This window comes from Theobroma cacao, chromosome 4 (genome assembly GCF_053813885.1).
Source record: "Theobroma cacao isolate CCN51 chromosome 4, ASM5381388v1, whole genome shotgun sequence".
NCBI classification, from domain to species: Eukaryota; Viridiplantae; Streptophyta; class Magnoliopsida; order Malvales; family Malvaceae; genus Theobroma; species Theobroma cacao.
The window spans coordinates 31,965,253-31,984,490 of record NC_142642.1 but is presented as its reverse complement, the minus strand read 5'-3'; the positions used below and the strand labels follow the sequence as shown (position 1 = coordinate 31,984,490).

The 19,238-nt window shown below is 33.1% G+C and overlaps 2 protein-coding genes across 3 annotated transcripts; one reads left to right on the top strand and one right to left on the bottom strand.

Annotated features, from left to right (window-relative positions):
- Window positions 1-1,192: 1,192 nt before the first annotated feature.
- LOC18602238 (PAP/OAS1 substrate-binding domain superfamily) lies at window positions 1,193-9,988 on the bottom strand. 2 transcript variants are annotated; one of them, XM_088805499.1, is made up of 9 exons: window positions 9,404-9,988; window positions 8,191-8,376; window positions 5,007-5,123; window positions 4,205-4,387; window positions 4,030-4,132; window positions 3,751-3,936; window positions 2,350-3,548; window positions 1,756-2,168; window positions 1,193-1,666 (listed from the first exon to the last, which is right to left on the bottom strand). In XM_088805499.1, exons 1-9 carry the CDS (start codon window positions 9,650-9,652, stop codon window positions 1,606-1,608), a joined length of 2,697 nt encoding a protein of 898 aa, XP_088661625.1. In that variant the 5' UTR covers window positions 9,653-9,988; the 3' UTR covers window positions 1,193-1,605. The 2 variants fall into 2 exon arrangements, with proteins under 2 accessions (XP_088661625.1, XP_007033558.3); XM_007033496.3 differs by having other exon boundaries at window positions 5,031-5,123; window positions 9,404-9,987.
- A 4,572-nt stretch (window positions 9,989-14,560) lies between these two features.
- On the top strand, window positions 14,561-18,264 carry NPU (ATP-dependent helicase/deoxyribonuclease subunit B). The gene is made up of 9 exons (XM_007033495.3): window positions 14,561-14,746; window positions 14,828-14,890; window positions 14,967-15,022; window positions 15,545-15,638; window positions 15,772-15,832; window positions 16,428-16,509; window positions 17,019-17,074; window positions 17,567-17,630; window positions 17,777-18,264. Exons 1-9 carry the CDS (start codon window positions 14,636-14,638, stop codon window positions 17,838-17,840), a joined length of 651 nt encoding a protein of 216 aa, XP_007033557.1. The 5' UTR covers window positions 14,561-14,635; the 3' UTR covers window positions 17,841-18,264.
- The last annotated feature ends 974 nt before the right edge of the window (window positions 18,265-19,238 follow it).

Sequence of the window (19,238 nt, the reverse complement as noted above, 5' to 3'; positions counted from 1 at the left end):
CAGATACCATGGCAATCGTTGACAAAAATAGCGGTCCAGAGAGGCAGAGACACCATAAATCATGATCAAATCTTCAATATTTGTCTGGAGAAGCCACCATCTGTCCCAGGTTCCAACTTCGAAGTACAGCATTAGCCATGAAGATAAAATGGAATAAATAAATGCGAATATTTTTCGTGTTAAGAAGCAGATGAATGAATATAATAAGAAAGATAAAATTGGGACAATTAGCAGCAGGCATGTAGTATATATGCATTATTAGTTATTACGTGGTGTCAGTAATGGTAACCCTCCTCAAGTTCCTGCTAAATTGTTAAAGCGGAGAGAGATGAAAGAGAAAGAAGAAGCGTGCGATGTCCCATCTGGAAAACAGTACGGAGACATGATTGGTGATCCCAACCCACCCTGCCTTCGAGTTGAGTGATGTGTTGACAAAGATTGCAACCTTTCCCTTTCAGTTTTTCTCCCATTTCATTATACAAATTGCAAGCCTTTTTGAAGGAGTCCCACCACCTTTTTTATTCTTATCCTTGCCATTATCTCTTGCCATTGGTTTTCATAATACGCAATTTACATCATTATTTTCGTCACTTTTGTACAAGTGTAGGCCGTTGACCATACAGGCCCCTTAGGTATCACATACAACGTTTTTTGTTTTTTTTCTACAGCTTTGATTCTGCCATTTTCGTTTTTTGATTTGTCTCCTTGCCACATCAAATGCCAAATTCAAACGTTTAATAATATTTTCAGTTTCAATCTCTCCGATTATAATAATAATAATATTATTATTATTATTATAGTAAGTTAATGTTAACCTCAAATCAATGGGTATTATCATATATATTATAATAATTATTTTGATTGGCAAGGAGTCATTTATTTTCTGATAATACAGTATCTTAGAAATAGTCATAAACTTTGATGAATTTAGACTTCCCATCCCCTCTCATCGGTTAGTTAGTATTATAATATGTGTATGGTGACAATAATGAATGATAAATGCATTAGAAGGGCCAAACCGATACCATTACAACCTACGTGCCTACATATGCTCCACTAATAACCCACAAAAGTTACGAGTGGAATTGCAAAAGAAATACGCCCAACAGCTGAGTTTGGCGATAGTCTACTTCATCTGCTTTGAGGGAATAAGCAGAAGCAAGGTAGAGATCAAATTGATTGAACGCAACGATGGCCAGAACCAGAAAGGTGAAAACCATTAGAGCTGCTAAAGGAACACTATTTTGCAGTATAAGTTACATGAGCAATCAGCAACAACAATATCTGTGTCTATACTTTTTGCTACCAGTGGCAAAGATATCAAAACCTGGGAACCAAAAAAAGAAGCCATAATTCGACAATCCTATACATGAATAACTCGCTATAAAGTACAGCTACCAAGATTAAAGGGAAATAAATTAGCAGAATGTACAAATGCCTCTGAACTACACACAAAATAACGAACTCCATACATAGAGCTTTGGAATGGCTATCAAAGAACTATATTCACACAAGCTGAGGCTCAGGCTGGCTTGTTAGCATTAACTCTTCTATTCCTCCAAACTTTTCAACCATATAACTAAAGATCATTCCTTTCCACTGCTGTCAGATAGATAAAGGTGGAAAATCTTCTTCATTTTTTAAATGGTATGATCGTATAGCTATCCTGCATGTTAGAACAAAAAGCTCAGAGAGAATTGAATACATATTTACTCTGCTGCATACAGGTTCAGATCAAACACAAAATTCTCAAACCTGTCCTGTTCCACGCCCACAGTTGATTTTGACCGTTGCATTCCTGATGGTGGTTGACTTGCACTCAAGTTAAGAGCATGAGGGGAACCTGGATTATGTTGCATGTTACTTTCTGGAGAGGCCGGCCCCAAAGGTAGGGGCCCAATTGACCCAAATTCTACAACCCTTTCTGGATGATGCACTGAGCCGTTGGCATTAGGGTATAACACTTTTTCAGAACCAAAGTGGCGCAGATCTGAAGACCCAGATTTTCCACCACCCTGATGTGGCGACTGCACTTGTGCCAGCTCACGGCTGCTTCTCTCTGGTGAATTCGTCTCTGGGGATGTGATAGCACGGCTGTTGTTGCGAGGAGACCTTACTTGTACTTGGCTCCTCCCTCTTGCTGTCAAGGACCTATCTCTGTAATGGTTCTGCAAATATATTTAAGCATAAAACCACATTGAGACAAGAAGGCCCAACCAGAAAATTTTAACTGAAAAACAGAAGCAGCAAAATGACACCATGACGATGCAAGTTAGCCCCAGAGACTAAATTTTATATTCTCAGCATAAGTTTTAGAAGCCCAAATCCAAAGGCTTAGAATGAGTATACCGTGTTGTGATTGGGAAAGTATGTTCCTGTTCCTCGAGGCTTTGGCATTTCTTCCATTCCAAAGCCTGCAGCAGGTAGCATTGGTGGGTTCATGGGGTAGTACACTTGCCGTGGGACAACACCATTAGCATTCATTGGGGAAATTGCATTTCGCCTGAACTGCACTGACTGTCGTACTACATCCCATGAATTATTGCTCTGGAGCTGAGAAACCAAAGGTGTAATTGGAGAAACAGATGCATTGAAGGCATAATCAAAGCACCACCGGCCATAAGACAAACTACGTAAGTGACTATCATGATCCCCACAGAGATCTAAGAAGGAGCTCAAAGCTTCCTGACCTCCAGCAACACTACTAGAAGTTGGATAACCAGAATATCCAGGATAAAGATCCTCTGATGACCAAGCTGAATTCACAACCAATGGAGGATGCTTTGATCCAACAGGGGACTGAACCCCTTGACTAACAACCAACTGATTCTCACGGTGATCACCATGTACATTAGTACCCATCTCATCACCAGTTGCTGGAAGAATACCAGAAGTCACTTTCTTTTCAGCAAAGCCAGAATTTTCTGGCTGTTTGCATTCTGCATTTCCATTCCTTATATCTCCATTATCCAAAGATGAGCTATAGAAATAGAGATGAGGTGCATGCCGTACATTATCTGATGGAGAAACATTCTCCTCTGAATTTGGATCGTAAGATTTATGTGCATCATTTGAAATTACAAGACCTTGAATTCTGGAGGTTGCCAGGTCTTTAGCATCCCCAGAGAGACGGATTTCTGAAACACCCATACCATTTGCAGAAGCTTGTGGTTCATTAAGGATTCTACTAAAATTTGTTTCCCTCCCAGAGACATTACCATTATCGACCTTGTGCAATGATCCCTCATTATCTGATCTATGATTCCTAGTCATGGTAATTGAATTTGAAGATTCTGTTTCATAAAAGGTTTGATCTTCTTGACATGACTCTGTACCTGAAACTGATGATGTTGCCCCAAATCCACTGAATCTAGACAAGGATGGGATACAATCTTGAACATCAGGCCTCTGTCCACTTCCATGCCTATCCAGAGTGTTTGAGAAAAACTTACGAAGTTCATCAGCCATGCTTTCTTCAGCCTGGGAAAGGATCTTTCCCAGCTTCCGAGCCCCATAAGTGAAAGCGCTTCTTATACGATAAAAGTTCCCTACAGAGGAAAAGCTACATTATGATTGACTTTTTAACCCTCTTGATCAGTCCAAGAATCACCAAATAACCATTAAAAGAAGCCTGAATATCCCTTTTGTCAAAATAGCTGAAGAACTATTTCTGCTATCCTCAAGGCTTAAAATGTTTTAAGTTAAAAATGAAAAGAATAATGAAATTTGCCTATGGAAAAGTGATTCTACCTTTGCTAACGCTGCGACCAAGATTATTGTTTTCTCTTAAGGGATCTACTATGTTTAGATGCTTTTGAGGGAATGTGCGTGAATTTGTCTCAAATCCCCTTGACGGAACTGAGAACATTTCCACACATTCCTTGAGAAAATCATTGCTAAGCAGTAAATCTCCCCCACCATTTTCAGGCGTCTCAACTGCAAAAAGAAAGGATCAATGACATAAGCATCTTAATCATGTATAGAGTAGAACAATAAAATCTGGCATGAAAGCAAAATGATGTTGCTCACCCACAACTTCTGGCAGGGAGGATATATGGATCGGACCATTCAAACTAATGCAGTAATTGTCCCAATCAAATTTGCTAAAGTAATCCAAAAATTTATATAAAACCTGCAACATATTCAATCAGTTAAATTTATGTCATCAATTGGTTTACACTGCCAAAACTCCTGCAGCACTCACCGCTAAAGGACCATCTAGTGATGAGTGGAATAGATGGAAAATGTACAGCACCAGAGTCTCCAACGCATATGTAGATATCAAGCCATGATGAGCCCCAAGAATACGGCTCTCATAGTAGCACCAAGCCTTAATCAGTATAATGCTGCGTTTAAATAGATGATCTTTTCCAATACGACGATCAACCTGTAACATTATCAGGGATTTCCAATTTTTTTTAAAAAAAAGACAAAACCAAACGCATTGCTTTTGATACCTAATACAACATAGCCACCCCCATGTGAGCTCTCCCAATATATGAATATATATGAAAAAGATATAATAATAGAAATCTTATGTCTGTACTCTGTAAATTAATATTAACATAGATCTGCAACGTTAGTACATAATATCAGGAAGGGTAAGAGTTGATTGCCATCTATTTCATGACAGAGAGAGATAATAACTGGGGGAAGTAGACACAACCTATTAATCAATAATGCTAAACAAAATATAAACAATTGCAGTAATTATCTGGTAACTCTCCTTACTTGACTTGGTAAGGTTTCAAAGTCTTAGAAGAATATATTCATCACTCAAGTTTCTCACTCAATCGCAATCGATGCACTTTTTCCTTCCCAAATGTGAAAAACAAAACATAAAAAGGCACCAAAGGGATCCCAACCAAGAAACTTAAAGAGGTGTGTCTGAATCAAAAAGGCTTCCAATATATACCAGCGATAGACACTGCAGATCAATTCTTTTTTTTTTTTTTTATTTGCACATCAACTCAATTAACATGCAAGAAAAAGGCTTTCATTCACACCTGAATTCTCAAAATGCAGCCTACCTTCTCAAGAAAGCACAAGGTACATAGCCCCCCTAACTGATTGAAAGAGATATCTACCACAATGTTCTGTACTAGACACTTTACAAGCTTAACCTGCGACCAGAGAAGCGAAATTTTAAGATAAAAAGCTACATATGATATCAAATGGTTTCCAAATTGCAAATTGTTAATAAAAAAAATCATCTCAAATGATAAACATGAGGAGGATCTTATATAATGCAGGAGCAATGGATATGCAATCATTTCCATAATGCATACCAATCAAATCTGGGATGGTAAAAAAGAACATGCAGTAAAATTCTTGCCTAGTTAAAACACCAACATATTTTAATAAAGCCATGGATGTTTAATAATCTATTTAATGAGATTGATCTCCTACTCTCTAACATCACCAAGCTATAATCTGTTCATACTCCTCATGAAGCAAATTTTTCACTAACACCCTTGCTACACCTGTTGTTTACAGAGAAGGTTATTTAGTTGCTTCAATACTCTAGCTTACCCACACCTTAGTTCTTCAACATGCTGATTATTACTCCCAGAGTCAAGTTGTTCTGTTGCCATCTTTGTACTCTGACTTCCGATTGCTTTTTTGCTACTCTTCTTGTCTGGTAATTTCTATTAGGTTACAATGAGCAGGTCTGGGCTGCTGATTGACTAAGCTCCCTGATGCCTTTTTTGTTTGGTTTTGTGGGAATATCCAGTTTTCTTAATTCTGTAATAAAATTGTTTTTTCTTTTCATAAAAAAAAAAAGTGCTTATGCCATTTGAAAAGAAAAGTATAGACATCTGTCAATCAAACATGTGACAACTGACAAAATAACGTTTGAACTATGGGGAAACCAGGCAGGGATGACAAGATAATAATATACTTGTGAATACAATTAGAGCTTTCCTTTAAATGGGCCATACTAGTATAAAAGTAAATCATGCTAGGGGTTGTCTCTCCAATCACCTTATCTGTTTACTGAATAAAAGAAAATTCAAGTCAACTAAAGAAAAGAAAAGAAAAAAAAAACCTTACAACCCTCAAAAAATTTGCTCACTTAGAAGCTTCAGCAAGAGCAGTTCATGCAGAAAAAATTGTGATATAACATAGTCCATAAATTGACAAATAAGATCAACTTGATAAGCTGTAACAAAGGATATTTCTCTGGGGGAAAAACAAGTTCTTGGCTGCAAAAACCACTATCTAATCTTAATAAAATGAATGGTTGTAACAAATATCAGAATTGCACAAAAGATGAAGGGTTGAACTCTTACTAAAGCTTAGAGAAAGTATTTGCAAAAAAAATAAATAAAGAAATAAACTTTATTGATGGAGGATGCAATTATCCTAGTTGAGGGATTGAGTTATCTAGTACTTTATATTATTATATACGAATTTGGCTGTAATCTTTACATACATGTAGGCTATATTTTAGATGATCTAGGTTATTTTATATTAATTAATATTTTGTTTATTTTTGAAGTATTATGGTTTTAGGATTATATTTGCTATTTTGCATTTTATTAGGGTTTTGGGTTTATTACCTATGTTATTTTAGTTTTGATTAGGTTTTGGATGATAATTATTTGAGATTTTTTTATATTGATTACTGGGATTCTCTCCCTCTATTGATTCTTTCTATTTTTATCCCCTATGTTCTCCCACTGATTCCCTCTGTTCCTCCCAAATTGCACCTGTAGAGCATAGTAACATTTGCTCTAATCTACATCACTTAATAAAGGTTTTACTTCTGCTCTTGGGAAATTGAAATACAACTTGGAGACATGTATTTATAATTAATGATAAGACATGAGGCACAAGTTCCAAGGCAACATTTTACAAGTAAGAGCGAATGTTATGTATACCATTATTCATTGAATCAAACATTACTATGCTCTAGCGGTGAGCTTGTTTGTATGATTAAAAAGACCCATTTCTACCATATTCTCTGGCTCAAAGAACCTCTGGTGCATCGTCAAGGAAGCCAAAATACAGCCTTCACCAATCCAAATTTACAAGTCAAGTATAATGCCTTAGATTATTGTTGCCTCAATTATCTCTATACCTAAGTATTAATAGTACTTCAAATGCCTAGAATGAATTGATTTGCAACAACTATCTTTCTACTCTACAGGTGCAAAGAATGAAGGATTGTCCTTTGAACTTTAGAACACACCTCACCCTCTCTATCCATCTACAAATAACCCAGAATAATGACCCCATGCAAACAAGCTGGCAATGAGCTAATGCAACTACAACAGTCTGTAAGGTAAGTTTTTCCTTTGTCGATATTGAACTGCTCTTTCTACATTTAAAATTTTGGACCTTGTTTAAGAATGCCTTTTTAAACAAGGTTCAAAAACATACACGAAGGCATGAGAAGATTACTTGATCGTCAATTAACTTGACATAGGAGCTCCATGTAAGTATGCATGACTTCATAAGTTCAGAAAGATATTATAAGCAATGTTTGCAAATGTTCCATACAAACAGTTATCAGTTACATCAGTTGCCCCCATCAACCAGTCAAAACATCCAGCTCTCAATAATCAATTACCTCGTAGGTTCAACCCACCCAAATCAATCATTAAAGCCTCCATCAGGTGTACTAGAAATAGTTGTTACCCTCAACAATCATCAATAAAATGCTGCAGTTAGGAGAAACTGTTGAGCCGTCATCCTCCCAATTCCACCTATATAACTACAATTTCTGTTTAAAAGTAAACGTAAAATCTCCAAAACTCTAACCAGTAACAAAAGCAGAGATGACCAGACAAATTATGCACAAAGCCTAAAGTGGAAAATGTTAATGTGGTCTTCACGTGTATAACATTTAGTTGGTAGAAAATCTACCATGAGGATAGCATATATGTCTATCTGAGCATAGAAATCATTTGTCATTGTCTTTTTCCAGAAACAGCATTCATCAAAATGACAAAGGGAATACTTGTAGATGCATCAAAGTACTTTACAGCTCAGTTGACCAGGTAATAATGACACTAAAATAAATGGACATGGTGGGGAAATTCAAAATGCAGATAGATGTAAATGTCAACAAAAAATAAGGGATGACTAAAACGAATGTAAACAAGTTTGTCATTTATGCAAGCAGCAAATAAATAATTTGACTAAGCAAAGATCTGTAGAAACATATTGGTTGAAGTTAAAAACCTCTGCCCGAATTAATTGGACATCCTTCACCACAAACTCTGCAGCTCTGTTATGATCTTCTCTTTCAAGGACAGAACATACATCATTGGCCAGAGCCTCCTCAAAGTTTAGGCCACCAAAGGCAGTCAAATCAATATCTCCATCAGGAAGATAGGTCTTCAAGGGGACTGACCCAAAAGGAAATACCTGTAATAAATATAAGTAAGATAAATGATTAATATCTATCTAAACTGTTCACTAATTCATATTGAATGTTCTTACGTTCATGATCACATCAATAAATAACCATGAAACAAGAGACAAAAAAAAAGGAAAAAATTTTGAATATGAAATATATATTACCGTGGATATTATTGAAATAAAATGTACATATTCCACAGTTATTAACAGCGAGGTTCCTTTCAGCTGCAAACATTAAATGATAACTTCCCCAATTGATCTTTACAATCTTAGGTAATTGCAACTAAGGGCTCTGACAACTTGAAGTGAGTTTAATAAAAATAAACACCCCCTTTATAACCTAACTCAAGGACTCAAGGAAAATGAACTGAGGTTGCCCAAAGTAATGCTATCACAGACATCAAATACTCAAAAGCACCCCACCAATAGCCTTTTCATTCCATCCCGCTCCCAATAGATGAGAAGTCGGCTAAATATGACAGTCATAAAATGGCACAGTAACATGATAGAAGCCTTATCAGTGTAACAGAATTCTCAAGTTCCACTTGGGTTAATATCTACAACAAATATTAGGCCTTATCAACAAACGTCAACTATAAAGGGCATCTGGTTATGACAGAACAATAGAGATTTACCAATGACATACACTCCACTTTCTACATAATCAACTAATGGAACTTCACTTTGTCAGAAACCACATTACCTTACATCCAAAGAGAGGTTCTTTAAGCGTATTGAAACTGTTTCTTATAACAAAAACAAACCACCGCCATTCTTCATTTTAATTTAATCAATAAATACTAACCCTATTTTATCTTAAATTAGGTTTCTCTTTTCCCATTACTCCAAATTACAAAGAGTTCAGTTAAGCTCTACTCCTAAGTTCTTGCCCTAGTCAATATAGCAAATACGGTAGTAATTTCCAAGTAAATCACCAATTCAACAATGTTAACATTCTGTCACATAAAAATAATAAAATTATAGCACAAAATAATTGATAACTAAAAGCTTAAACTATGTTTGATCATCTGACCCCGCAACCAAGGTAATTCCCAATTAGTCTCTGAACGTAATCAATAACCGCTTTTCTTCTCTCTTCTGAAACAACGGTTGGCTGAACCTGGGCAATGATCCCCTGCGTCGCTTCCTCAGCCTTTTTCCAATACTCCGCAGCAATCCCCGCTTGATTCGACGATGAAGACGATGACGATGACGACCTCTCTTCCGAAGCGACGCCGTTTGGTTCAGGCGACCAATCTCGGAGATCGCCCATCAAAAACATCAAAAACGTCTCTCCTCCAATCGGAAACCAATTTCCCCCGTCACGCCCAAATAGAACGTCCGATCATCCACGCACTTCGATTCGCCGCCGCCCCAATCCAACGGCCCTTCTTGATCTGATAACGATTTCTTTTATTATTATTATTATTTTGGATATTTTGGTTTTGCACGATCAGGGTTTCAAAAGGGGGAGAACGGAATAAAACGGCAAGGGAAATTACTACAAAACGACGGTAAAAACTGTGGATTCTTTTTTGAATGGAAATTTTGGTGGTGTTAAAAAGGGCGAATCCAACGGGTGCGATCCCCCAAGTTATTAAAGATTTTTTAGGGATTTGTTGATTGATTGTTGAATGTTTTTCCTTTTCATACTATCATTTAAAAGTTTTATAAATTAACAATTACATATTGTCATTTATTTTTTGCAAAATGTTGCTATACATTTTTAATATTTAAAAACACCTTTGCTTCCTGAAAATTTCTACATTTTAAATAACTTTTCAAGAAAAAAATTATAGGAAAACGTTTAATAATTTATAAAAACACTATATAGTGGTTAAATAGAATAAAGTAATAGACAGTAACATCTTTTCAGTGTAAAACCTAAAAACAAAAAATTAATTGTGATAATATATATGTAGGTATAAACATCAAAACATACATATAAAATTTATTTTTTATTTAAAGAGATAATATACTAATCAATAAGTCAAGTACGTGAATATAAACACAAATAAACTTTTAATTTCATACGCTACAACAATCAAAATCACTATAGTCTTTAAGATAAAAATTCGGCATTTGTTCTTTAACTCTTAATGTTCAAATATTTACCTAATAACTTTTTCAGAATGTTATTAACAACGTTAACAATATTTACTACTTTGTACGTATGGTACATTTTTTTTTTGAAAAATTGCTAGCACATTTCTTTAATTTCTTCTTTCATTTTGGTACAAAATATTATTGTCAATCATTTATCAATTTAAGAAATCAACTTAACTTGTGATTTTTTTATTATGTTTTTCTAAGGTATGCTCCAATATTAGTACAATTTAAAGTTAATTAAGATAATATTTATATTAAAAGCAGTAATCAATAAGAATATAATGAATTCAATATATTAAAAAATATTATATAATTTAATATGACAATCTTAAAAATTGTACTTACAACTCTGGTTAACAAACATTTCTTGTTTGTAACTAAATAAATACGTGTCAATCATATAAACATGTTTATAAAATTTACAAACTCCGTCATTAATGCATAAGATATTTTCCTTTTCTTTATCAATAAATATGAAGTTATTTTGGAAAGTAAATAAAAGATGAGTATCATTCGTTGAATAACTCAAACTTAATAAACTTTGACTTACACGTAAATAAAATATTTTTATCCAAAATTTCACTTATTTAATTATTTTTTAAATTTTAATTTTACAAGCAATGTTAAGTTGTTGACTCAAATCTAGCAATTCTCAGTGCTTAGTCTCATCTACAATTCTATATATTTTTTAAAAAAAGCCTCACTAATACTTTATATCAGTTTTTTTTTTAAAAAAAATTTTCCTGCTCATTTAGTTGCTTTTACCATTGCAAGCATATTTTATTAGGATAAAAAAGGTAACAAGACTTTAAATGTTACCATTTAAATGATATATCTAGACAATTAATCAAAAAGAATTCTTTTATTTGATCATGAAGCAAACTTTAAGTATCTCATAAACAATTTATGTTACACAAAAACTTCAATACACTTTTATTTAAATTATAAAACTTATTTACACTTTTATTTGAGGTGTAATTCACATGTGAATAATTTATTGGATCTTCATTTATTTTGGAAAAAATTTATAACATCTAAGCATACATTTAAAGGAAGCTTTAGTGTATTAATTGAGAGACAAGGGAAACCATTTTGGATATCAAATGCCTTGCCTTGATGGATATGGGTGCATTACATCGGGGCTATTGGGAGCACCAACGAAGTTAAAGTAGTAGCCATCTTTTTTTAATACTTAATTATTATTACTATTATTATATATAAAAAATTTAAAATATATAGTATAAGTTTTTTATAATTATTTTTTAGTCACCTTCATATAAAATCTAAATTCACCACTAATTGGGAGGGTGTTTCATGGGGTGAAAGTTTTGGAGTGGGGTCCTTGACGGTTTTTTTTTTTTTTTTTACATTCTTCTTCCATTATATATATATATATATATATATATATATATATATATTTATTTATTGGCTTTGACTTTCGAGTTTTGTAATTTGAACATTTTAAAGAGGAAGATTGCTTTGATAATAGATTTATTTTCTTCATTTCTAATTTCATTTATTTTCTTATGTTTACAAAATATATTTATTATTTTGTTCTTTTTGCCTAGTTTTAATGTTTAAAAATGTATCATTTCTTGTCTAATTCTTTTAATAAATTTAAGAAAATGTATGTTAAGGATGTAATATGTTGGTGGAGATCCATTTGAAACCTCTTGTTTTCAATATATATGTGTTTCGATTGACTAAATAACTCCTGTGATCCCCAAACTTATAATGTTATAACTAGTAGAACCTTTGGTTTTCATTTTCCTCAAATTAGCCGTTAAATCCTAGCTTGGATGATAATGTGATTCTTAAAATACTGAAGTGATTACAAATTTTGGATTTGTTAATTGATTTTTTGGAGTAACTTTTTGCTTTTTTAAATTGGTTAATAGTCAAAAATAGCATCAAAATCAATCCACAAATATAATATTTTTAACCGCACCCTTACACATGTTAGTATATTTGGACATTTAATCATTAACGATAAAATTAATGAATAAATAGGACAACCTTTTAGTTATCTGTACATTTATTTAAAAGAAGTGCCAAAAAGCTTTTGCCTTGACATTTGATAAGATTTTAGCTTGACATGTGATTGGGATTTTGAAGCGTGAGCTTGAAAACCTAATGGAGTTAGGTTTGTGATTGGATTTTTGGGACGTAGACTTGAGGTTTGATGAGGTTAAGTTTGGAGGGTTCTCGACTTGACATGTAGTTGGGTTTTGAGGCATGGACTTGAAGTATGATGGGATTGGATTCGCGGTTGGGATTTTGGAACATGGGCTTGAGGTCTAATTGAGTTGGATTTGGATTAAATTTTTTTTTCTTTCATAAATGATGTTATAGATTTTTTTTGACTTTTCATACGTGGGACACATAATCTATTGAATTTATTGGCGGTCATATGCTTTCAGATTCTTCTCCATTTTCTACATCTCTCTTTCTCATTAATTTTAAGTTTGGAGATTTTATTTAAGGTTTTATTTTACAATGAGACTGCTTATAGGTGTGTTTTTATATGGAAGCACCACCACAAATATCACCATAATGGCTATAGTAATAGTAGTTATATATTTTGTAAAATAATATTTTATATATGTTAATATACACTAACAATTAGATATAATAATATAATTACTATTGCATATCTATTTAACAAAAAAAATGTCAATTCAATTAAAAAAAATTTCTATCTCGTACCCATCGCATGAGTAGAAGATTAATAACATTAAGAGTTTTGGGATCGATAAATAACTGTTGGAATTGTAAATACCATACATGATATATGATCCAAATTTTGAGAGCCATGGGTACTATTTACTAGTTAAAATTATTATAAATTCAAATATTTGTCAATTTAACATATTAGATCATAATAATCAAGACGAACTTAACCAACTTTTGTTGGCGTCAAAGAAGAAGAATAAAAGTTAAAATTTATAAAACTAATGTGCACTCGAGTATTTTGCTCATTGGTTTGTGCACAATCACCCTTCCTAAAGAGTATGGTTCGAATCCACTCTCATCTAATTATAAAAAAAAATTTAAAAACTAATATGTTGAATTTAACCAATAATAAAAAAAATTATAATATAAAATAATTTTATGTAACATATAAATAAAAAAAATCAAAGCTTATAATAGTCCTTTAAGAAAGTTGTACTTTACCATGTTTCTTAAATTTAAATTCATCAATTATTGATTATATACTAAAAACATTCATTTCTTTAACATTGAGTTTTTGATATTTTGATTCACATTACTATTGTACTTGAGTTGAAATATTGAGATTTGGTGGCTCAAGTGTAGGAAAATTATTGAATAGTTTGCATATTTTATTTTTAAAAAATTTATCAATTATTTTCAACTTACTTAGACATTAATCAAATTTGAAAAAAAAAATTAATCAATCAACTTTCAATATTCTTATTTTATTTATATTTAAACTTATAATATTAAATATAAAACTATAATATATAAAATATAATTAGTTAAATACAATATACAAGATTAATAATTTTTTGTTATATAATCAAGATTGTTTTAAAACTATATATTTAAGATAATTTTTTTTCAACTAAATATAAAACGTTAAACATATAAACAAATATATACTTAAGATAATTTTCTTTTACATAATCAAAATTAATTAAACATGATATATTTATGAAATTTTAAGTAACAGTATAGCACTACAACTTATATTTGATAATTACGTAATATTTTATTAATTTTTAAAAAATAAAATCTATATAATAAAAAAAAGAAAAATATGACAAGTAAAAGATAAAACTCACATATGACATAATAAAAAAAAAGAAAAGATATAGTGATAGTTCGTAGAAATTTGGAGAAAAAAATCTACAAAAACTTATAACATATGAGCAAATACAATAAAAATGAAAAAAATAAACAAATATAATATAGTGATAGTCGAAAAGGAATACTTCTCTTTTATAGGCTCTAGCAAAAAAAAATTGAACAAAATGATGAAAGCAGAACAGTTTTGGGCTCCTGGCTAACCATCAGGCCCTACGGCCCAAGCGGATTCGATCGAAAAGAAAGAAAGGAAACAGGTGTTTCGTATGGGCAGCATTTGGAATTCCATAGCAGGGGAAGAACGAGAAGCTGGCGAGAAAATTGCACAAAAATGGCGTCTCTGCTTCTATTAATCTTTGTGTCATTTTCGCTTCCTTTAATCTCCGTTGCTTACAGGCCTGGGGACATCGTTCCCATGAGCAAGATGGGCCAGTACCACTCTGTTAGTTCTCTTTTAATTTCTTTTTTTTATAAAATTTTAATCTATACTTGAAGTTGAGATCTTTCAATTTTGCGGTTTCAGTCGAGAACTGTTTGGCATGACGTAATTGGGAAACATTGCCCCATCTTTGCCGTTAATCGCGAGGTATTATTATTCCTTTTCTACCTTGTCCATTTTTTTTTCTTTAAAATTTTGGTTTACATATATAAAAGAATTGCAGGTGTTGATTCCTATAGCAAAGCCGACTGGTTACACGGGCGCTGATCCCTACAAAATGTGAGAATTTATTCAAATTATGACTATGGTTTATAATTTAAACCTTAACTTTTTAATTGTCGTAATTTGTAGGGTTTCGCTCCTTCGATAGTAAAATGATAATAATTTAGAGAAAGAGGAGAAGGGGTTATTGCTTACAATTTTTAGAGTTTAGCAAGAAATGAAACTATTGAATTCAATACCTCGGATTCAGAATGAAATATTTTCCACAATGTTGTTTAATTCTTTGGTTTTTTTTTTTTTTTTTGGAATAAGCCTTTTGCAAGCTGTGAATAACGAGTCTGAGATTTAGACTCTTGAGTGAACTTTTGAGACCCTTTTCTGTTATATTTTTATCCTCAGCTTTCCACTCAAAAAATGCTTTCATAAGCTTATGTTAACAGTTCGGCTAAAAACTGTACTTTGCTTCTGCATAAGATGATTTTTCTAGATCATGAATGAATAAGTTTGGGATCATTTTTTGTTTAGTTTCTTTTAATTATTGTAGTGATTCATGCCTTATAATGTTCGACTTACATGTAGATCATTCCAAGTTGGGAAGGAGAAGTTTCTAATTCCATGGCTTTTTTTGATAAATCGTAAGAGTTCCGAAGTTCCAATGATTGATATGCATTTGGTAAGATATCTTTGTAGTTTTAACCCCTTGCTTTTGGTAATTGTAACTTCCTCGAACATCATGTTTCTTTTGGGGACTGTTTCTGCCTATTTTGCATGATTTGACTTAGTTTTTGAACTTCTACGTCATGCAGAGGTACTCAGGTGGCGATTTGCATGGTGTCACTGCTAAAATAGTGGATATGCCTCATCACTGTATGTAATATTATCTTAATTTACGTTTCAATGTAGTACTAGTTTGCCAAGAAATTGAGAGATTTATCTAATCATGCTTGAAGATATGCTATTCTTCCCCTACTGAATTTATTTGATATGATTCTCTTGGGTATCTGTGGAACTTCATATGACCTGTCAAAAATAGTGTAGATGATTTTTACTTATCAGAAGTGGCATTATTTTTTCCTTTTAAAAGAACAAGAAGGCATTTGTCCAGGACTATTCCCAGTAACATAGGGCACAGTGTAGTATTTGTTGCTTTTTTTTTCTCCTCTATATGCTCTATTGGAAGTTAGAGCTTGTTCAGAATTTAAAATGGTTGCAACATTTTTAGAGAACTCGTGGTCAAATTTGTTCTTGGATCAGGAGAGATGGGAGGATAATTGCTTTGAAAATAGATTCACAGCCTTGTTGTACTGTGCAATTTGGTTATCTGTGAATATCGAGCAAAGATTCTCTTCATATTTGTTAGTTTCAGAATAGCATATCCAGTGCTTCCAACATATAATAGCAGTTCCTATAATTCTTTTACAGTGAGTTGACCTGAACCTCTGATTATCTTTGTCTTCAACAGATGTTGAAATTCATCCAAATATTCGTAAACAATTCTGGGATCCTCAACATTGGCCTAAACATGTGCTTGTCAGATACACCTGGTCAGTATGTTTGTTGTTGAAATCTTTCTAACTTTTTCTTTTGTTAGGCTGGATTTGAAATTTAGTCTGCTTTTAAGTTTCAGAAATTTGTGAGGTGATACTTTGAAAAAGATATTATGATTTAAAGCAAAGGAGAGAGTATCTCTATTGTAGGTTAATATGCTTAACAATACCTGCTTTAACCTCAGAAACCATGAGCATGTTGAATGACTAAACTGAAAGATTTAAATGCGGTGGAACACTAAGTTATTTTTGCCAAATTTTGTAATGTCATAATTCAATGATGCGCATGGGAAGCTCAATTACACATACCTTTATATGGAGTTGTTTTAATGTTACTCAGAGTTTACTTTTGGAACATTATATTTAGTATACCATGGAATTACCAGAATAAGTCAATACTTAGGAGGTAAGATTGAACTTTATTTTTTTCTTATTTCTAATAAGATGTAAGTAAGCTCCCATTGTTTGTTTTGAAGTGTGACATGGTTGTGATGGTTATATGGCAGGGAGGAGCAATCGGAGATAGATGTGGCATCTGGATTTTACGTTCTGTTCGGATCAGGTAAAATCTTTACACTTAATTTAAGACATTATATCTGTTTATTATGCTCTGTGCTGGTTGTGCATTCTAGTTCCTGAAACACAAAATGATCTGTTAAAATTATGAAATCATCTAAAATGCTAGCATAGCCATTTGTGATAATCTTTTTCTTAATAGGTTCCTCTCTCACATAGTAAGCTGTAGCCACAGCTAGTAGCAGCACTCATCATCACATATGTTTCAATTTAAAAGAGTTTTCACCCATATTTGTTTTATTAGTGTATGTGAGGACTCTTCTTTTTCCCTGTAAAAAGTGAGGCATATTATGATCCTAATAGCAGGTCATCAGTTAATGCTTGAAGAATGTCACCTTACTGAGGGGAAGCCTATGATAAGCGTCCTTTTTGTCAAGCCATGCTAATTTTAGATCTTAACAATGTATAATAAATGCCTGAAGAATGTGAGAAATTATTTGCACTACCGCCACTAATTCTTATTTTTGTGTGTGAACAGGGCTGATGCTATCTTTTATTCTCTCAATATATATCTTGCAGTCATCAAGAGACAAATTAGCAAGGTAACATTTTATCTTATATGTTGTTTATCTAAATAAAAAAATCCGTGTTCTAGGTGCAAATGGTTTCCAATTGAGATGGTCTGCTGCTTAATATCTCTGTCTCTGTCTCTCTCATTTCTCCTGAACATGATATATTTGTTTCCCAGGTTTGTAAGGGAGACTGTTGCAGAAAGCAGTGCGCCTGGAGTCGGAGTGGCAAAGGTTGAGTGATGGAACCTTCAAAATGCTGCAATCCTCCATCTTTGAGAAAAAAATGTGGTCGTTCGGAGATGCGAAATTATGAAGGCAACCAGGGTGTTTAACAGCAAGGAGTTGGACCAAGGAAATGAAGGCTACTTGGTATCGGAATATTTATGTAGAAGGCAGTTGAGTGAATTTGGAATCCCCACCGGGCACTGAGATAATTAATTGCTAGCTGAATGGTAATTAGTAAAAAAACAAAGAGTACAGAGAGCTAATACTTTGTAGTCTTAACTATAAACTATTCACATGATGTATACCCCCAGAATTTTCTTCTCCTTTGGTTGTACACATTGTTTCAAATTTCATGTTGAATACCCACATTCATCCTGCCCTGGGTCGAGATAGAGTTGAAGTCAGTGAGTCATTGTTCAGGCTGTGTCCATTTTGTTGACTTTGTTCTCAATCGTTGATCTCTTAACCAGGGATCAAACAAACTCACCACATTGATCTCTTTTTCTCTCTTTGATCTCGCTATCATTGCCATGTTAGCACACCGTGTGTCAAAGTCTGTCCTTGTTGGGACCAAAATTTGACGCCATGAGTAACATGGTCAAAATGTTGGTACAGGGATCAAACACATACTCTCTTTTATTTCAAGGACGAGGCTGGAGATGTTTTTGGTTAAAATATTAAAGCAATGGAGAACACAAATTGTAATAAAAATTAAAGAGAGTAGAGAGAAGAGAATACACAATCGATCTATAGTGTAGTTTGATCCTATACAAGGTATTTACGTTCAAGGTTTTTGGGAAAACAATTTAATACTTTTGATGCTTAATCTTTCCAATCTCATTTTCGAAGGCTAAAACAACATTTAGACCAATTTTTGTTATAAAAAATTGACAATTGACTCTAAGATGAAAATTTTTTACCCTTACAAGTTTGAGAAGACATGATAGTCTGCTCTGTATTTACTATTTTAATCATAAATTGATACATGCTCTTTCAAACAAGTTTAAGGTCAATATTTGCTCACATCATTTTTTTTCTTTTTCAATTAATTTTCATCTCTCTTATTAAATTTAAAGCTATTAAATTTCAACTATAAATTAATTTTAATTTATATTGATCATTTTCCGATGAAAATAGTGGATATCTTCACTATTTTAAAGTAGTGGAGAGGTTCATTATCCCTCTAACAGTCAACTCTTTGACCTGTAAAATGTATGCAACTGTTCTTGAATATTTTTTTCTGCATATTCTTCATCATTTCATAGGCAGTCGACTCTCCTAACTGGAATTGTAGTAGACTCTGATCACTGTAATTCCATCATTTCTTCACTTTTTCTAACTCAAATCCTTCTCTCCATACGTAGGGAAAGAACAAGTAAGTGAAGGGTGTTTGAGACAGAGGACAAAACTACA

Bases quoted from the DNA above. Each gene is read 5' to 3' on its own strand.
- LOC18602238 (XM_088805499.1), bottom strand. From the start codon at position 9,652: ATGTTTTTGATGGGCGATCTCCGAGATTGGTCGCCTGAACCAAACGGC. The intron at 3,937-4,029 runs GTGAGCAACATC...TTCTTTTTGCAG, and splicing joins CTCCCTGCCAGAAGTTGTGG to TTGAGACGCCTGAAAATGGT. The intron at 1,667-1,755 runs GTTTGAGAATTT...TCTAACATGCAG, and splicing joins GTGGGCGTGGAACAGGACAG to GATAGCTATACGATCATACC.
- NPU (XM_007033495.3), top strand. From the start codon at position 14,636: ATGGCGTCTCTGCTTCTATTAATCTTTGTGTCATTTTCGCTTCCTTTA. The intron at 14,747-14,827 runs GTTAGTTCTCTT...TTGCGGTTTCAG, and splicing joins AGATGGGCCAGTACCACTCT to TCGAGAACTGTTTGGCATGA. The intron at 17,631-17,776 runs GTAACATTTTAT...TTTGTTTCCCAG, and splicing joins TCAAGAGACAAATTAGCAAG to GTTTGTAAGGGAGACTGTTG.